This window comes from Acinonyx jubatus, chromosome C2 (assembly GCF_027475565.1).
Source record: "Acinonyx jubatus isolate Ajub_Pintada_27869175 chromosome C2, VMU_Ajub_asm_v1.0, whole genome shotgun sequence".
NCBI lineage: Eukaryota > Metazoa > Chordata > Mammalia > Carnivora > Felidae > Acinonyx > Acinonyx jubatus.
The window spans coordinates 73748757-73769910 of NC_069384.1; the positions used below are offsets into that span (position 1 = coordinate 73748757).

The 21154-nt window shown below is 41.3% G+C and overlaps 1 protein-coding gene across 1 annotated transcript in view; it reads left to right on the plus strand.

Annotated features, from left to right (window-relative positions):
* ATP13A4 (ATPase 13A4) overlaps window positions 1-21154 on the plus strand; it is a 196563-nt gene that overhangs the window by 43234 nt on the left and 132175 nt on the right. Inside the window, exon 5 of the mRNA XM_053221900.1 lies at window positions 19830-20003. Coding sequence (XP_053077875.1) covers window positions 19830-20003 — 174 coding nt within the window. The remainder of the gene's footprint in view (window positions 1-19829; window positions 20004-21154) is intronic.

The window sequence follows — 21154 nt, forward strand, 5'->3', positions numbered from 1 at the left end:
TGTAGGATCTGTCTAATGTAGCTACATACCTATATCTTCATTTTGAGGTTGCCCAGACCCTTGCTTACCAGCATGAACATTGGTGTCCAGATCTATAAGAAGCATCACCTGTTGGAAATAGTACAGTCATTTTTAACCAAGAGCCAGTGGATCCTTAGGTTCCCCCAAATCATGGAATTTCAGATATAGAAAATCACTCAAAGAGAATCTAGTCCAACACATTCATTTAAAAAAAATTCTTTTGTAACAATAATTGCAGATTCATATATATACGTTTGCAAGAAATACTACATAGAGATTCTGTGTACACTTTACCCATTTTTCTCCATTGGTAATATCTTGTAAAACTAAAGTAAAATGTCAAAATCAAGGAATTCATGCTGATAGGGCAAGGTACAGAACATTTCCATCACCACAAGCATCCTTCATTTTGTCTTTTTATAACCACATCCATTTTTTTTCCCCATCCACACGGACTCCTTTAGTCCTGGCAACCACTATTCTGCTTCTGTTTCTATAATTTCAAGAATATTCTATAATATAATCATACAGTATGTGAACTTTAGGATTGGCTTTTTTACTCAGCATAATTCCCTAGAGATTGATCTAAATCATTGTGTGTATCAATAGTTTATTCTGTTTTATTGCTCAGTAGTTTTCCATGATATTCCATGGTGCCCTGGTTTATTTAACCATTCATCCATTGAAGGACATCGTAGCTATTTCTGATATTTGGCTATTATGAATAAAATTTCTCTAAACATTTGTGAATAGGTTTTTATGTGAACATAAGTTTTTATTTTTCAGGGATAAACTCTCAGGAGAGCAACTGCTAGGTTGCAAGGTGTTTACATGTTTAGCTTTTAAAGAAACTACCAAACTGTTTTCCAGTGTGGTTGTACTATTTACATTCCCACCAGCAATGTATGAGTCATCCTGGTTCTTCAAATCTTTAACCATTTTGACCGCTTATCTCTAACCATTCTATATATAGCTATAGTAATATCTCAGTGTGGTTTCAATTTGAATTTTCTTAATAGCTAATGATTTTGAACATCTTTTTGTGTGCTTACTTGCCATGTGTATTTTCATGTTTTTTTGTCCATTATGTAATTGAGTTGTTTGGTATTTTACTGTTGAGTTTGAGAGTTCTTTATGTATTCTAGATACTAGTCCTCTATCGAATATGTAGTTTGCAAATATTTTCTCCCAGTCAATAGCTTTTCTTTTTCTCCTCTTAACAGGATCTTTTGCAGAGCAAAAGTTTAAAATTTTTATGAAATCTAATTTATAAATATTTTCTTTTGTGGATAGTGCTTTGGATGTCAGGTCTAAGAACTCTTTACCTAGCCCTATGTACCTAGGTTGTTTCCTACTTTTTTTTCTTAAAACTTTATGTTTTATATTTAAGTGTGTGATCCACTGTGAATTAGTTTTTATATAAGGTATAAAATTTAGATTGAGGTTCATTGTTTTGCCTATGGATATCCAATTACTCCAGTGCCATTTGTTGAAAAGTCTATTTTTTCTTCATTAAATTGCTTTTGCACATTTATCAAAAATCAGTTGGGCAGAGTTATGTAGGTCTATTTCTTGGTTTTTATTCTGTTCCATTGATCAATGTGTCAGTGCTACACAGTCTTGATTAAGGAAGTATAAAATAATTTTTAAAATCAGGTAGACTTGTTTCCACTTAATTCTCATTTTTTCAAAATTGTTTTAGCTATTATAGTTCATTTGCCTTTACAAATAAATTGTAGAATAACTTTGTTCATATCAACATACATTTTACTGAGATTTTGATAGGAATTGTGTAAATCTGTATATTAGTTTGAGGAGAATTAAAATCTCTACTATATAGGGGTACTGGGGTCGTCCAGTTGGTTAAGCATCCAACTCTTGATTCTGGCTCAGGTCATGATCTCATGGTCATGGGATTGGGCCCCATGTTGGGCTCTGTGCTGAGTGTGGAGCCTCCCTGTGATTCTTTCTTTCCCTCTCTCTCTGGCCCTCTCTCACCTCTCTCTCTCAAAATAAATAAATAAACTTCAAAAAATAATTAAATCTTTACAATGTTAAGTTTCCCATACCATGGACATGATAAGTCAGTCCATTTATTTAGAAGTTTCTTTGATTTCTCTTATCAGCATTTTGTAGTTTTCAACATGCAAGTCTTGTATGTGTTTCATGAGATTTATACCTAAGTATTTCATTTTTTTGAGAGATTGTAAATAGTCTTGCATTTCAAATTTTAGTATTCAATGTTTATTACTAGGTTATAGAAATATAATTAATTGATTTTTATAAGTTTATCTTGTATCTTATAAACTTCTAGGAGGGTTTTTCTTTTTTTTTTGGAGATTCCTTGGGATTTTCATATAAAAACATATATCACATGCAGGTAGAAACAGTTTTATTATTTTTTTAATTACTTATTTTTTTATTTTTTATTTTTTGAGAGAGAGAGAGAGAGAGGGAGGGAGAGCCTGAGCAGGGGCGGGGCAGAGAGAGAGAGGGAGACACAGAATCCGAAGCAGGCTCCAGGCTGCAGCCTCCCAGCTGTCAGCAGAGAGCCCGACACGGGGCTCAAACCCAGGAACTATGAGACCTGAGCCGAAGTCAGCCACTTAACCAACTGAGCCACCCAGGTGCCCTTGGAAACTGTTTTAAATCTGTATGCTGTTTGTTTCTTTTTCTTCTCTAGCTACAACTTCTTATGTTGAGTATGAGCAGTAAGAGGAGACATTTTCATCTTGTTCTAATCTCACTGGGAGAACATTCACTGTTTCATCATTACGTATAGTTACCTACGTGTTTTTAAAGATGCTTTGTATCAAGGTGAGGAAGTTAGTTTTCATTTCTAATTCCCTGAGAATTTTATCATGAATGATTGTAAAATTTTGTCAAAAGTTTTTTCCATGCCAATTGATATGATCATGTGGTTTTTATTTAAAAATTTTTTTTAATGTTTTTATTTATTTTTGAGACAGAGAGAGACAGAGCATGAGCAGGGGAAGGGCAGAGACAGAGGGAGACAGAGAATCCAAAACAGGCTTCAGGCTCTGAGTTGTCAGCACAGAGCCTGATGTGGGGCTCGAACTCACAGACTGTGAGATCATGACTTGAGCTGAAGTCGGACACTCAACCGACTGAGCCACCTAGGCACCTCTGGTCATGTGTTTTTTTTTTAATCTGTTAAGATGGTGGATCACATTGATTTTTGAGTGTTAAAGTAGCTTTATATCCCTGGAATAAATCCTACTTGGTAATGGTGTGTAATTCTTTTAACATATTGCTGCATTCTATGTGTTAGTGTTTTGTTCAGGGTTTTTGCTTCTGTGTTCCTGAGGAAGATTGGTCTACAGTTCCCTTCTTTTTTCTTTTCTTTTCTTTTCTTTTCTTTTCTTTTCTTTTCTTTTCTTTTCTTTTCTTTTCTTTTCTTTCTTTCTTTCTTTCTTTCTTTCTTTCTTTCTTTTTCTTTCTCCCTCCTTTCCTTCTTTCCTTCCTTCCTCCCTTCCTCATTTAGTAAGCACTTACTATGTGTGAGTCCCTGTGCTAGCTATTAGATATACAAAGAAAAGCCCTAGGCTCAATATCAGGCGGAGGATAGACTTCAGTGGGCTAGTGCTATGACAGCAGAACACACGAGATTCTGAAAGAAGCTACAGCCAATTCCTGGAAGACTTCAGTGGAAAAGTGCCAATTGAAAAGAATCTAGATGCATGAACAGGAGTTTACCAGCAAGCCCAGTTAGGGGTGAAGGACATTCTAAGTCACGGAGACACAATGTACAAAGGTATTGACATGGGAAAGAACAAAGCACATTCCATTCAGAGAACTGACTGTTGCTTGGCAAAGCTGATGTGCAGGGTGTGTGTGTGTGTGTGTGTGTGTGTGTGTGTGTGTGTGGTGGAGTGGGATGCAAAGAACAGAGAGTTGAGGCTGAAAAGATAGTGTGGGGAAGATTAAGAAGAACTTTGCATGCCATTCTAAAGGGATTTAAGAGTTCTAAGTAGGTAACCAACTACTTTCTGGGCATTAGCACTAATAGGTCACATCCTGAGAAACTCTTCAGTCTTGGACAAACTGGGATGGCTGGTCACTGTAGTAAGGAATTGTAATCAGGTGTCTGTTTTAGAAAGGTAACTCTGTAGCAATGTGGAAAACAATGTAGACAGAAACGAAACTGGACACAATGCCTCTTGTGGTGATTCTAGTGTGAGCACAGTTTGAACTAATGAAGTATCAGGAAGGGAGAAGAGGAGACCAACTTGAGAAATATCTAGGAGACAATCAATAGACATCAAACTAATTAGATGTGGACGGAGAAGGAGAAAAATATTAAAGGGAATCCCTAGATTGCTGAGTCATATAACTGGATGTGTAGAAGCAGTGGCGGAGTGTGTGGTTAATGTGTTTGGTTGTATTTATTTATTAAAAAGATTTTTTTAATGTTCATTTATTTTTGAGAGAGAGACAGAGCGTGAGTGAGGGAGGGGCAGAGAGAGAGAGAGGGAGACACGGAATTTGAAGCAGGCTCCAGGCCCTGAGCTGTCAGCACAGAGCCTGACACGGGACTAGAACTCACGAACCGTGAGATCATGACCTGAGCTGAAGTCAGACACTTCACCGACTGAGCCACCCACGTGTCCCGCTTGTGTTTGGTTTTAAACTTAAGTTTAATTTGACTGAGGAGGCTTTGTAGAGAAAGTTTTATTGCAAAGTGTTTTTAGAGATTGCTAGGATTTATTTTTTGCTGGGCAAGGGAACAAGGTTGGGGCAGGCCTCGGCAAAACAAAAATAAAAAACCTGCTTGAATTAAGGCATATTGGTGAGTAGGGTATTTCTACGAATGTGAGTAGTTACATGACCTACTCAGTTTAGGTGCTATTTTGCCTGATATGACTGATTAGACTAAGGGAAATAAGAGAAGACAAAGGCATTGCTTTGCCGTAAATATAGGATAAGGCAAGGCTACCCAACTGGTGTGCCATGAATGGCACTAGGGTGCTAGAGATGGAGTACAGGGGTTCTTGCAGGACTGTTGGGATATTGATCCTCTCTAGTTTTTTTTTTTTTTCAACGTTTTTATTTATTTTTGGGACAGAGAGAGACAGAGCATGAACGGGGGAGGGGCAGAGAGAGAGGGAGACACAGAATCGGAAACAGGCTCCAGGCTCCGAGCCATCAGCCCAGAGCCTGACCCGGGGCTCGAACTCACGGACCGCGAGATCGTGACCTGGCTGAAGTCGGCTGCTTAACCCACTGCGCCACCCAGGTGCCCCAATCCTCTCTAGTTTTAAGTAGCCTCATCTATTTATCTGATCTGCACTGTGCAAATATTGTCATTTTACTATGGGTGTCATTTTCCATGTAATTATGGAAAAGATGTGGGAGCACTGTACTGAGGGAATCCTTTCTTTTGTTTAAGTTAGAGTTAAATCGACTTCAAAGTTACCGAAGTTTTTATTAGAATGCAAAATAACAAAACAAAAATTAAGTTTCTATTTCTTTCTGACTCATAGACTTTATTTTTTCCCAGCTTTATTGAGATGAGATTACATATAACATTGTGTAAGATCAAGGTGTTCCATGCAATGATTTGATATACGTACATATTGTGAAATGATTAAGTTCTTTATAAACAAAAACTTTGAATCTTTTTTCATCATCCCTGGTGGGACAAATGCTATTATTTCTAAAAACTATACACCCATTAAAATAAAAGCAGCTGAAGTTTAGGTCATTTGTCTGCTGTTTTTGAAATTAGTGGGAGTGTAACTATTAGTATTTGAATTCTTGCAGAATGACTATTATGAGATAGGGAAAGAACTTGATTAAAAAAGAATGAGCAAAATATACTGATATTCATATAAGAGTGTGTAACCTTTTCCCTCTTTTATTGTGAAATATATTCTTATATATATTAATATTGTATATTATATCTATATAAAATGCACGAATACTTTTGTACAGATCAGTGGATAATTATAAGGTGAACATTTATTAACCATCATCTAGGTTAAAAAATAGAATAATGCCTAACCAGTTTAGAGAAACCAGTTAGAGGGGAGCATTAGTGTGATATTGTGAAATTTGAATATGGTTTGGGTATTAGTTGAGATAAAAAAATCACTGACCTGGAAAAAATGGAGGCCAGTGAATGAAAAAAGCAGACTGTATAAGAGCATTTACAGTATGGTTTCATTTCGGTTAAAGAAACAACATATATGCAGTAAGTTGTTAATTGTGGTGATCTCTGCGTTGTGGGAATGTCAAGTTTTCATTGGTATTTTTATTTTCTGATCTTTAAAGTGTGCTTGGGGGGTTGCTTGGACAGCTCAGTCAGTTAAACATCTGACCCTTAATTTCGGCTCAGGTCATGATCCCAGGGTTGTGGGATCCAGCCCCGCTTCTGTATTAATAAAAGCATAACGCCTCCCAAGACGATGTCACAAATATCTGGCCCAGCATTTAGTGTCCCGAATTACTCTGTATCAGTTGGGTGTGACATCCCAGGATATTAGAAAAAGGTAGATATTCTGGTCTCCTTTATGTCCCACTATTCTCCCAAACAATTTTCCATTCTTACCAAGTTACTCATTTCCCTATTACTTACCCTAATTTCGCCTTTTGCCACATCTGTCCATTTGCTTGAAATTCCTCAGCAGGTTAGGAAGTCCCTTTTCTGTCAGTCAAAACCAGAATCATGCATCATAGCTTGACGGTGACCTCTTACTGAATCGCGAGAAACCTTCCCCGAGGCTGTGCTCAGTTCTGACTGCCAGTTATGGAAATGAATCAAGTTGTCTTGTCACCCTGGGGAATGCTGTTGCTCGGTTGGTGAATCTGGAGCAGTGGCCAGGGAGTCACCCTGTGACATGGTAGCCCCCTTTCTCCGAGCCAGGCATGGGGCTTCCTGCACGTGGCGCACACCCTTTCCCAGAGGGCTGAGTTCTCCAGCAGGTGGTCTGCACAGTATTTGGCACCAATCTGCACAAATAGTGCAACAAAAACCATCTTCTATTTTTCTTTCAAATGAGGGAGCTTGAGTGAGGGCCACGTGGGCAGCTTTGAAGTGGAAATAGGCATCTCCGTAGAAGGAATTTATGACCTTAGAGGGGCACCTATGAGGGGAATGAAAGCTGTCACATACTTAGTATCGGGGAAGTTCTTATTGTTACAGTACTTACAGGTATCCAAATTTAGAGGGATTCAGGAGATCATATAATCCAAACCCCTCTCTGACAGATGGAGAAACTGAGGCCCAGAGAGGGAAAAGGGATTTGGGTCCAACAAGCATTGGTGTAATGTCTATAAGCAAAAGTAGAACTCAGTCATTTGAGAGTGTATGGCATTTTTTTTTTGAAATGTCATATGAATGTGAAAAAATATATACAACCACTTTAATAATAATTCAAAACCCATATGACCGTTGCCTGACTCAGAAAATGGAACACCACTAGCCCTCCAGAGATTCTCCTGGGGTCTGCCCTAACAAGGACCCATCTCTGTTGTCCCTCCAACCCCCATGCAGAAGTAACCTCTCACCTGGCTTGTATAATTATCATTTTCTTGACTTTTAAAATGTTTTTTTCTAACTATGTCTGCATCCCATAACAGTATTTTAAAGGTTCAGATGACTGAAATCATACTGATCATCTTCTTTTGTATTTTGCTTCTTCGGCTTATTATATTGGTGAGATGTATCCATGTTGCTGCACAAAACTGTAGTTTATTCATTGTCAGGGTGTCAGAATATAGCATTGTCAGACTTTACTTTTTAAAAAGTTAATTTGGGGGCGCTTGAGTGGCTCAGTCATTTAAGCTTCCGACTTCGGCTAAGGTCATGATTTTACAGTTCGTAGGTTCAAGCCCTGCGTTGGGCTCTGTGCTGGCAGCTCAGAGCCTGGAGCCTGCTTCGGATTCTGTGTCTCCTTCTCTCTCTGCCCGTTCCCTGCTCACACTCTCTCTCTAAAAAATAAATAAATATTTTTTAAAAAGTTAATTTTATTGTTGGTGGACTTTTAGATTGTTTCCAGCTTTGAATTTTCCTTGTTTGTGTCTCTTGGTACACAGGTGCACAAGTATCTATAGAGAAGATACTTACATATAGAACTGCTGGATCACACAGTGTGCATATCTTTAACCATACTATGTGATGCCAAAGTGCCTTCCAAAGAGGTCTTGACAATTTCTCTCTCACCAACAATGTGAAGCAAGGGTTCCTCATTATAAAAACGGGTGGTAATCATTGTTCTCTCACATGCTTTCTGTTCATTTCCACTACATGGAAAGTAGTGGCCCTCTCAATGAGAAAGCTAGGTAATATAATGCTTCTAGAATGATTTTTATCTACACAGGCCCTTGTTTAGTCATATATATATATATGTAGATATATATGTATATATGTGTATATATAGATACAATCAATATATTTATATTGATTTTATGTTGTTTGAACAGGTAGAAACGGAGCTGTTCTGGTTGAAAGGGCAGTGTTTTGTGGGGGCGTGTGTGTTAAGTGGGAGGGAGCTCAGAGTACACCTGGGCCCCAGCTCAATGTCTGGCACATGGTGTAATTATTAGTAGGGTTATCTGAAAATGGAACAGCCTTCCCCAGGAAGTAGAGTTTGCTTCATTGGAGGTGTGGGAGTTCCATATTGTGAAAGAAATACAGGATCGGGTCCTCTCTGATCTTTTCTAAAATCTTATGGTAAGTGACAAATAATCATACCTGGGGAGAAAGACATATAACAATACTTGGGAATATAATTTATTATCCAGATCAGTTGTCTATTGATCAAAGAGTAGGAGTCCGACTGACTTTGGAAGGAGATCATTGCTTTTCCTAGGCTCTCTTTCTATATGCCTTGGTTTAAGAAGTCTCTTAAGATCTCAGCTTCCTGAGGGACCTAGGTGACTCAGTTGGTTAAGCATCTGACTCTTGATTTCGGCTCAGGTCATGATCTCACGGGTCATGATCTTACAGAGAGTTGGGCTCTGCAATAATAGCATGGAGCCTGCTTGGGATTCTGTCTCTCCTTCTCTCTCTGCACCTCTCACCCTCGTGCTCTCTCTCAAAATAAATAAACATTTAAAAAAAAAAAAAAAACCTCAGCTTTCTTCCCTGAAAATATTTGACTGGATGTTTGCTGTGATTCATCAAGTTGTAATAGTCTATGATTACCATTTTTGGCTTTTCTGTTTACCAGTCTAAAAATATTCCAATCTAAGAAATTACAATATAATTGGATCCATTTGTGCACTCAAACAGTATTTGTGGGCCTATCATGTGCTGGGAACTGTTCTACTCTGTGCCAGGGATCCCGCAATGAAAAAGACAGACAGAAGTTCTGCTCTTGTGGAATATTGCCAGGACAAAAAAAAATAAATAAAAATATCAAATGGGGATAAAGGGCTTGTGGAAGTTTAAAATAGGATGATGTGGGGCGCCTGGGTGGTGCAGTCGGTTAAGCGTCTGACTTCAGCCAGGTCACGATCTCGCAGTCCGGGAGTTCGAGCCCCGCACCAGGCTCTGGGCTGATGGCTCAGAGCCTGGAGCCTGTTTCCGATTCTGTGTTTCCCTCTCTCTCTGCCCCTCCCCCGTTCATGCTCTGTTTCTCTCTGTCCCAAAAATAAATAAACGTTGAAAAAAAAAATTTTAAATAGGATGATGTGCTACAGAGTGATTGGGTGACTTCCTGAGACCATGTGGTCAAGGAAGCCAAAATCTCAATGATAAGGAGGGGCCAGATATGTTGGGGCACCCCTGAGGGTTTAACAATTAACCTTAAGTCTAATCGCCCTCACAATAACAACAGCCTAGTTTTGAATAATGTTTCCAACCACTGCTATTCCATTTCAGTGTCCTAACAGTTTTGTGAGGGAGGCATAAGTGTTCTTAACTTTTAAGTGGGACAATGATTTCCAGATGATAAAACTAGTAAGTGGCAAAGCCAGGTCTTGACTTCAAGTATTTGGTTCTTCTTACACATGGCTTTTTCCCCTGCTCTGCCCAGTCTTGGGTGTTTACACTGTTCAGTGAGTAGACTGCCCTGACAGGATGGTAGCCCTACATACAGACCTGTCTGTGCTTTGTCTTACGTCACTCAGGTGTCACCAGAAACATTTTAATTTGAGCACCACACGAGAACCTAGAATATGCCTCTTGCCCAAGATATTAGGATGTTGCTGGCAGAAACCACCATCTGGTTGCTGGGTGGAGTCCCTCTTGCCTAGTTCCCCTCTCTCCGCAGTTTGAAGCTTGTGAAAACCTGTTTGAGGGGAACCTAAGAACGTGTCTGAGCAGCACCTCAATTATGTCAAATAGCTCAAATGTGAGCAATTAGCAAGAGTTAAGCCCTGTCCCCCATGACACCTGCCAGATGACGATGTCAGACAGCTGAGGAGCAGCCTGGAGGGGCGGGGGGAGCGTGGTGGGGTGGGGGAGGGGGCCATGTTAAGTAAGAAGGACCTAACTCTGTTATCTATCAGAAGGCTGACGAAAGGTACATTCTTTAACTTCTTTGAACCTTGCCTTCCTTATTTCTCTCCCACCGCTGAAATTAACTTTGTTATAGAGTTTTGATGATTAAATCAGAATGCGGGGGTGCCTGGGGAGGCTCAGTCTGTGTCCAACTCTTGATTTCAGTTTGGGTCATGATCTCATGGTTTGTGAGTTCCAGCCCTGCATTGGGCTTTTCACTGACAGCGCGGAGACTACTTGGTATTCTGTCTCTGTCTCTCTCCATCCCTCCCCTCATGCTCTCTATCAAGATAAATTGAAATAAACTTTTAAAAAAATGTTTAAAAATCAGAATGTGGAAAAATATATATTTAGGGTGACTGGGACATAATATAAATTATTTACACAAACTATGTTTTCATGAGCTTCAGCCACGCAAGGTGGACAATTATTGACGGGGCAGGTTGTTACCACCCTGTCTGCCACTGATGGCTGGAACACTTTGCTTTTCTGCCAGCCAACTGGTGTCACAAAGAGGAGTTTCCACAACCCAGGCTGGCAGCATCCTGGGCTGAGAAGAAGAAACCCTGATTAGCTGAAGGACACTGATGTCCCACACATGTCTGTTCTTTTTGTTTCCGTAACCAGATTGCTGCCCAGCTAGAAAGGCCATGGGCAGCAGCCTCTTCCCCTGACTTGGCCTGAGGACACCCCCTTTTAGGGAAGCCAGGAGAGGTCCACTTGATGGTTGGGGAGGGGCAAAAATGGAGGTGTAGATTTTAAGTGTTCAGCAACTTTTGGCCACCAGCTAGCTGGAGTGGAATACACATCCCTGATTCCCAGAGTCCCATCCCAAAGTGAATTATCTGGCCTGACATGACTAGGTTAATTGTAACCCCACAGTACACTGACTTGTTACACCTTAAACTAACATCTTGTCCTGAAATAGACTCCCTGTTTTCACACTCCGTATCTTTTGCTCAAGGCTGGTTCCTCCACATGGAATGCCTCTTCTCCTACCCTCCTTTCCTGAGTATTGAAATTCCAACAATTCTCTCCAAGTCCAACCTCAAGGAACAAAGGTCCTGGAATGACTTCTTAATTATCATCTTAGTGGGATTGCCTTACCACTTGAACCTCATGGCATTTTTCTCCCAGTGTTTTTCAGATGGCGCTTAATGTTTTCTGCTCAGAGGTATATTTTAATTAATTAATTATTAATTGATTTAATTAATTATCTCCCTTGTCAGCCCCTGGAGGGTGGGGAATTTATACTCAGCAGACCTACTTTACCCATGGCCTTAGACATGGTAGGCAATTTGAGTTGAACTTGAGCAAAGACACTTGAAGGCTTTATGCTGGGAGGTAGCAGCTAAACATTTCTATGATGAGTTCCTCCATTCTGGGGCCTGACACCTAACACAGGAGTCATTCCACTGTGTGCCATAGCAGTTGTGTGAGGTAATGCTTTGGCAAGAGAACTGGGAGTCATTGGCAAGAGAGATGACATTCCAAAACTAGGAATGAGGGAGAAGTGAGATTCCAGAGCTGGGAATGAAATTGACATTCCAGCTGTCTGTCAGAGGACAGTGAATGGCAGCCAGGTCACTTAGATCCCCAAAGGGTCGCCTCAAGGCTCACGCTTGCCATGATTCAATGGATGTCAACATTGTTAATGGAAAATGTGACTCAGCTCTTAAGTAGTGATATCTTTCTTTATTTCTAAAGTCATTTTTTTAGTTAGTATAGTGATATCTCTATCTATTTCTAAAATAATTTTTTTTGTAAAGTAATTTCCAAACCTGTGAAATTATCATAGCTCACTCACAGGTAATTGTGCACACACCTTTTGGTCCAGAGCAGAAGCCTGGGCAGCAGATGCCCAAATCAGTTTGTTGTTCACACCCCAAGATGTTGGTTGCCTCTGTGGAAGGTAAGGAGTCTGTAAAACTCAGTCTTATCTTTAGCATCTTTTCAACCCCCAGAGACAGATAATAAGATGGAAAAAGAAAAATGAAAGCACTTGTTTATTTTATTTTTTTAATGTTTATTTATTTTTGAGAGAGAGAGAGAGAACATGAGCAGGGGAGGAGCAGAGAGAGAGATGGAGACACAGAATCCAAAGCAGGTTCCAGGTTCCCAGCTGTCAGCACAGAGCCCAATGAGGGGCTCAAACTCACAAACCTTGAGATCATGACCTGAGCCTCGGAAGTTGGGTGCCTAAGGGACTGAGCCACCCAGGTTCCCCTGAAAGCACTTGTTTAAGAAAGCCAGCCTTAGAGATTGATGTGAGTGTAATGCAAGTGAAACTAGTTAACATTTCCTAATGACAAAAAGCAGGGCAGTATCTTGGGGTTGTTTATGATTCCTCCTCTCCCCTCTATGCCCCCCACCATGGAATGGTTTAATTTTTAAAGGGTCAGAGAAGAGGCTACAGTTAAACTTGGGCTAGGAACAAGAAGAGTAAGGGTTCATTACCTTCCAGACCTTCCTTCCTTCCTTCCCTCTTTCCTTTAGCACAATCACTCACTTATTCATCCATTTAGCATGTATTTACTGAGTGCCTACTACATGCAGATAATGTGCCAGATGCTGGGTAAACCATACTGGAGGAGACAAACTGAAAAGGATCCTAAACTGATAGAACTCAAAATTTTGTGGGAGCTGGAAAGGAGGGAGTTAGAGAAGCAAGCAAAAAATTCCAAGTACGCATTGTGAAAATGGTAAAAAAAAAAAATATATATATATATATATATATATAAAGGGTGGGTGAGATCAGGGGCTTATACAGGACATTAGCTACTGCCCCTCTGAGACGGACACACTTAAAGGAGGCTTAAACAGATGAGGGGTAGCCAGCCATGGGAAGACCCTGAGGCAGGAAAGGGCTCTGTGACTGTGGCTGGCATGGCAGCACAGAATGAGGCGGCGGGAGAGTGGCTCTGTTTGGGGAGGGTGGCAGGTGCCGACCACAAGGGCAATTTGCATTCTCTCTTAGCACCTCAGTTTCCTCATCTGCAAATGGGCTGCTGAGTCCATTATGGGTCTTGAGTGACCACTTGGCATGAATTGCAAATCCTTCTTTACCATCGATTTCAGTATCAAAATCCTCTGGCTCTCCTCTGGGTGCTGAGGAGGACATGGTAGGTACTGGGACCTAGAGACCTGCTTAGGTTAGTTAGGTGGGGGGAACTCAAATACCTATGTGGTTTATCAACCTCAGCATTGTTTGAGGCCAGAAAAGTTTTTGCTGTGGAGGTTGAGGGGCAACGGTGTCCTCTGCATTGTAGGATGTCAACTGCATTGTGGGATATTTAACAATATTCCTGGAATATTGAGAGGTGTCAGTAGCACCTCTCACTCAGTTGAGAGTGACCAAAAAGCTCTCCAGCTATTGCTAAATGTCACCTGGGGACAGAATCACTCCTAGTTGAGAATCACTGGCCTACAGGGTGAGGTTGTAGCTCAGATGAGCAGGCCCAGTAGGAGATGAGAAGTGAATCTGACACATGGTCTCAGTATTGGGGAAAGGAGAAAACATGGCAGGGACCATGGTCCAAGACCCTCTCATTACTTGTCTATGTTGTGTTGTGTTATCTCAGCCTTTCCATCGGTTCTTTATAATAACATGATGACCCCATCACCCCAACAAAGCTAGGACCTTGATGATAGTCTACATTGCACAATGTGGCCCCACCTTGCCTCAGTAGGGGTAACCATTGTCCTATATCATGTCTTCATCAATTCCTCACTTCCCTTTCGATGTAACTTTCTTTTATTTAAGTGTATCCCGAAAATACATTTGAATTTCATTGCTTTTAACTTTTAAAAAATGTTCTTTTTACTGATGTAATTGTTTGCACTGACTTTTGTCACTTCCTAGTTATGTCACTGGGAGTCAGCCATACTGTGGGGTGTTGCTGGAGTTGATTTGTCTGAAGTGCTGTGTAAGATCCCATTGTATGAATGTGCTGCAGTGCCTTACCCTGTCTCCCACTGGATGGTGTTGGGATAGTTCCTGGGTTGTTTGGTGCTCTCCAGCTGATTCTTCCAGTGCTGGGTACAATGTGGGTACAGTGCTGTCACAATTTCTGATTTATTAAAAAAATTTTTTTAATGTTTGTTTATTTTTGAAGGAAAGAAAGACAGAGCAGGAGCAGGGGAGGGGCAGAGAGAGAGGGAGACACAGAATCGGAAGCAGGCTCCACGCTCTGAGCTGTCAGCACAGAGCCTGATGCGGGGTTCGAACCCACAGACCGCGAGATCATGACCTGAGCTGAAGTTGGTCACTTAACTGACTGAGCCACCCAGGCGCCCCAATTTCTGATTTATTTTAAAGAAAAGATAGAAGTCAGAATTTTTATGTGAAAGTGACTGGGGGACTAACATAAAGTTTTAAGAAATGTTTACCAGGCTGGCGAGAAACCTGTCGACAGGCCATTCTTCTTGAGCCTCCAGTTTAAGATTTCCAGATTAGGTCAATTCAGGTTGAGAGCATCTCGCTTCAATCTAGAAGTCAAATGAACTTAGGGGAGCCTGGGGAAGTCATTCTTCTGCATGAAAGGGTGTCAAGCAAGAAACTACTGAGGTGAAACTGGAATAGGGTAGGGTTGGTGGTTGGGATAAGCAGTGATGTAAATTGCATTCATGTAGCATAGTTTGTTGTAGTTGCATGAAAATTACAGTGAAACATTCTCTTCACATCCCAAATTTGGAAATAAGGGAAAAAGATTATCTTAAGGGAGATAAAAAAAATCACTTACACTTTCAAATATTTAATGAAGCCAGTAAAGAAATGCAAAATTGTCTTAAAGAGAATAAATGGCTCCCAGGCTAATGGGATTTGAGTGTAATTTGATTGAATTAATTAATATGTTCAAAGAAGGCATGTCAGTAAGGATGGGAGATGGTCAGAGAAGAGTCCTTAGCCCGTTTTAAGCACTGTGCTGGCATACGGCTCCCCTGGCGGGACAATCACACTGAAAATGGTGGTGTTGGGAAGAGAACAAAGTCTTAATACCTACCCACATATTCATCTCGTCGTGTGACTGTCACATACATCTCATTCTCCCATTCCAACCAATTTCTGGGACGTGGTGAACTTGAATCTTCCTGGAGAGAGGTGTTCTGCTAGCAGTCTCTGGGACTAGAGGGCTTAGAGCCACTCTCAGGACCTGGTGAGCCCCCAGATGATGACATTACCCTACAAGGCTTCTTGAAGTCAGCCAATGTCCTGCTCTCATCACCCTCTCGTGTGCATTTCCAGGAGTATTGTCTTCACATCTCTACAATCATTAAGTGCTCACCTAGTGTCAAACCCTAAGTACAAGTACAGAGTATAACCTCTGGAAAGATCAGTCTTGATTTAGCCTTATAAACCTTGTAGGTCAGGTTTTATCCAGACTGTGGGAACTCCCTGAATCTATTTGGAGAAGATTATTTATATGCATCTGTGTGTATTTTTCTGGGGACAGGGTCTATAGATTTTTAAGGGGTTCTGTTGGCTGAGGTAGTTGAAATCATTGCTTTGGGGAGCATAAGTTTGACTTTTTGAGTATAGGGGTTCTGCAGGGAAGAAGATCTGGACACTTGGAAGCCAAAGTTTAAGCCCGTAGGAATGCAAAAGACCTAGATCTTCAGGGACAGAGAGAACAGAAGAATCTGCGGGTAGAAAGGGAGAGGAAGAAAGGGACAATGTGCTATTTCATAATGCATCTTGACTGCCATGAGTGTAATAGTCTTTTGACATTTTCTCAATATTCTTTTTTTTTTTTTTTTTGGCTGATTGATTCCCTTTGTAGGAGGTAAGGGTGGGGGAGTGCAGAGTGGCAGGGATGGTTCCCTCAAGCATTTTCAGGGACATGGAAGGCACTCCATGGCATAGGAAATAAACCGCTACGGGATCATAAAAAACAGTACCATGCTAATTTTTGCATTTTTTAAGCCAGTATCTGTTAATGTCCCTTTAATGTAATTTGCAGTCAGTACAACTCAAGTCAGTACAATTCAACTCACTTTATTTTTTTTCAATATATGAATTTATTGTCAAATTGGTTTCCATACAACACCCAGTGTTCATCCCAAAAGGTGCCCTCCTCAATACCCATCACCCACCCTCCCCTCCCTCCCACCTCTCAACTCACTTTAGTAAGCAATAATTGAACACTCCTTGTCCACATTATTCCAGCCTTTCTACTACCAATGGATTATTGGCCATGAGCTATGAACTGATCTTGTAGTGTCCACAGAACTGAGAGCAGGTAAGCTTTTAAAGCAATGCTCTAGGGGTACCTGGGTGGCTCAGTCAGTTGAGCATCCGACTCCTGATTTCCGCTCATGTCATGATTCCAGGGTCATGGGATCAAACCCCATATTGGGCTCTGTGCTGATAGTATGGAGCTTCCTTTGGATTCTCTCTCTCTCTCTCTCTCTCTCTCTCTTTCTCTCTCTCCCTCTACCACTTTTTCCTGCTTGCATGCTCTCTCTCTCAAGTAAAAAAATAAACAAAAATAAAGCAACACTCTGGTATAACTAGGGGATACTCACCTGGCCTGACTGTCTACTTCTGTTCTGCTGTTCCAGTGTTCTTATTAATAGCACCCAATTCAGAGGACAATTTATATAGTTATCCCTCTATATAACCCTTTTATTGCTCTAACCTTGTTTGTTCTTATCATTTATGTGACTCTCTTCCCATTAAGCTAATGACCTCCTTGGTAGTAGAATCATTGTCTTTTTTTTTTTTTTACATTTTTTTTTTTACATTTTATTTTTGAGAGAGAGAAACAGAGCACAAGTGGGGGAGGGGCAGAGAGAGAGGGAGACACAGAATCGGAAGCAGGCTCCAGGCTCTGAGCTGTCAGCACAGAGCCCGATGTGGGGCTCGAACCCACGAACTGTGAGATCATGACCTGAGCCGAAGCCAGTTGCTTAACTGACTGAGCCACCCAGGCACCCGTAGAGTCATTGTCTTATTCATCTCTGTGTGTAGCACATGTCTGCTCTTTGGTGGACCCTTAAAAATTATTTATTTAAATTGAACTGGAATTCAAGACAGAGTGAAAAAGGTCCTTAGAATGGCAATGACCAACTTACATTATCCTCCCATGCTGCAAAGGTCTAGACTGGAGGTCTAGTTTTGAGTTACTGATGAACTTTACCGCTTTGAGAAACTTATTTTGTCTTCTTTTTCAACTAAATGGGAGAGTAGGTGGAAAGTGCTTTGTGATGGACTTTGAAGTACTCAGAAAATGTTAGCTCCTGCCATTGTTACCAATAATAGTTGCTAATAATATCTATTACATATAACTTTAAACTTCAGTTTTCTTAGCTGGAAATTGAAGATAATAATTCCTGCTTACATTATTTTGATAATGAACATGAATTTACTTTGGAAACTATAGAGGGCTCTCATTGCATAGCCTGTAAAAGAATGCATGCTAACAGGGAGATTTGTGCTTCTAGAATTGCCGTAACTCAGACATATTACATGGAGGGGGTAGCTCAATTGACTGACAATATAAAGAGGCTTTTAAATGTAGCCTTCATAAAATATGATACAATTTCTGGGTCATTGGGTAGAAAGTTGACCTATTCCAAAGTATAGGAACATAAAAAAGTACATGGGAAAATTAGATGGGATGGATTTAGGACAGGTATGGGATTTAGGATTGGGATCCTGCTCAGTGTGAGCTCAAAGAAGCATTGCTTCAGGAATCATGAGGGGACAGAACGATTCCAGACTTGGCAGTTGGAGAGCAAAAGCTGGAGTTTGGGACAAAAGAGGATTCATATCAAGATAGACATTCTAGTTTGCAAAATCAGCCAAGAGCTTATGTTTCTGAGTTAATGTGAATGTTTCATCAAAGGCATGCCAAATGTGGACAATACCTAAGGCAGTCAGCCAGCACCTGCATTCGCTGCTTGCTAATAAGAGGAAGGCACCCGAAAATTACACATGAAAGCAGCTTTCAGCCAACGATCTGATAATGCAATCTTTTCTGAGAATGCAATCTCTATCAGATGAGTCAGAGAAGATGGCTGATTTAAAGTTGCAAGTTCCAGCATCCTTGTTATCCTAACAGGCAATCTGAGCAGGGGCAGAGCCATTGACACTAGGAATCCTTAGATCTAAATGCCAATAGACTAAGGGGTAGAATTTCGGGTCTACTTCTGGGCAGATGGTCAGATGGTAGCAGCAGCAGCAGCAGCATAAGCAGCAGCAGCAGTAAATGCTTACATAAGCACTTACCCCTAGTAACCCATTTAATTTTCACCACAGCCCTGGGAAGTGGGTATGATCACCGCCCCCATCTTACGGATGGCAAACTGAGGAACACAGAGGTTAAATAACTTGCTCAAGGTCACACCGAGTAAGTGGCAGAGTTAGGTTTTGAATCCAATGTGCCTTGGTCCAGAGAATGTGCTGCTAACCAAGATGCTCAACACTTTTGGCCATGATAATCAGCGCAAAGTATACCTATGACTTTGTGTGATGTAACTGTGGGACTGAAGCCATAAACTTCAGATGGTTGGTTTTCCATTCTGTCCCAGGCTCTACTTGAAAGGAGGAAGTTTGTCCAGATTATAACTTTTTTAGAGGTATAAGACTCTTGTTCATATTTGTATCATCCAGGGCCTCATATCCCCTCCCAGCTCATGGCAAGAGCTCAATAACCCATGTTGTTTCTATGGATTTTCCCCAACTCTCTAAAATTCTTTTTGCTACTGAATAAGAGAGGAGGGTGGTAATGCACAGCTCCACCCCAAACACCTGACAGCCACTTGACACTTAGTTATTCCTCCTCTTGTGGGTCAAACACTTTGATCACATCCTGAGACTATACTCAAGGCTCGTTTCTGTCCTGCCCGTGGAGTTGCTGGTCCCAGCCAAGGGAATCATCCGTTGCTGCGGTCATCTGGTCCTCCTGTCACAAGGCTCATGGTCATGCCTGTCAAGGCTGTGGATCAGACCTGGGTTTGAATCTTGGAAGCAGAACTTCCTAGCTCGGTGGCCTTGGCCAGGTCTTTCTGAGCTCAGCCTCATCATTTATGAATGAGGGTAATCTTATCCCATTCAGGGGCTGCTGGCAAGACTTAAACAAGATAACATATCATCTAGCATTGTGCGTGACACAGGGTAGTCAGGTGCTCAAATTATAGAAAGGGAGTTTCACAGTTTGATGGCGACTTCCTGGAGGCTTGTGATCCTGTGTTCCTTTGTCAGGGATCCTTCTCCATGTTCTCAGTCTCTCCTCAACTACTTCAGTCTCTGCCCCAGTTTTATACCAAAATCCCAATTGGTTCATTTGCTGTTTATTGTGCGTAACCAATATTTGGGCTCACTTTGGTTCTTCCCCAGGAGCTATTTGGCTACCGGACTCAAGGCTGCCGGAAAACCCTCTGTCTTGCTGGATCCATCTTCTCATTTGGGATCCTCCCCTTGGTGTTTTACTGGAGACCTGCTTGGCACGTGTGGGCAAACTGCGTCCCGTGTTCCTTGCAAGAGGCAGATGTCGTGTTGCTGAGGACAACAGTAAGTGTGTATCTGGCTTTGTACTTGGCGGCCCTTTCTTTTCCTGGACATCTCGTTACAGGATGGCTGTGAGGAGATGTGCACACGGCAAGTTCCATCACAGCCTTACGTTTTATTTACCAAGAACTCAATAATTTATGTATGGTGGGATCTCATTAAAAAGGCCGACTTCACAGGGCATTCCTTTTAAACTTGTGAGTTTTATGAATATTACAACCTGAATAACCATCTTAATAGGTACAAACAATGGGTAATGTGAGGTAGCTGAGTAAGCTACACACTGCAAGATTCACATGGCTCCTTTCCCCTGTCCTGATGTGTCATACCTATCCTAGTGCCCCTGGAACAACTCTGCAGGAAGGGACCAGGAGACATGGGGAAGAGCCATGGTCGTGTCGCATCCTGCAGATATGCTCGGGTAAAAAATGCAACCATCTTGTCCTGAGCTCATTGTCTCTCTCTGCTAATTCAAGGTCCTGGTATTAGGTGAGTTTCCCTGAATTTGCTCAGCTAACAATTCCTCCTGGCACTCATTACACTTAGGCAACGTGTGTCATTCCTGTTCCTGCTGGACTGTCAGCTTCACAAGGGAAGAGATCATTTCCAGCTTGCCACCCGCTACATCCTGAATTCCTGCATGTGGTAGGGATTCCATAAAGATGTGGTAGCTGACAAGTGGAAGTAGATATTCCTATTGGTGGGAGTCAAAGTACAGTCTCACAGAGGACACTGTGCTGACTTTTCTGGCTGACTTTTAGTGAGTGTTTCTAACAATGCATCAACCTAAATGACCCAGAATGACAACAAAATTCTTGATAAGGCAACTTCTGCTGGGCTGTTAACTTTTGTGTAGATAGAGATAGAGATAGAGATAGAGATAGAGATAGAGATAGAGATAGATAAATACTCTATTTAATGCAGCAAGAGGAGAGGATAGCAGTGAGTCTTATAACCACAATACAGGTGATAGCTGAGGTACCGCCACCCAAGTTCCACTCTGGTTATCAGGGGGCAATGACCTTGCAGCAGTGGAAACAACCTCAGACACAGAAAAGTTTTCTGCCTTTCTGAGTGCACCACCAGACTGTTCAGATGTGAGAATGTCTGGTTGGCTGAGCTGCAGCCTCTGAGATTGCTGGCAGAGTCAAGGC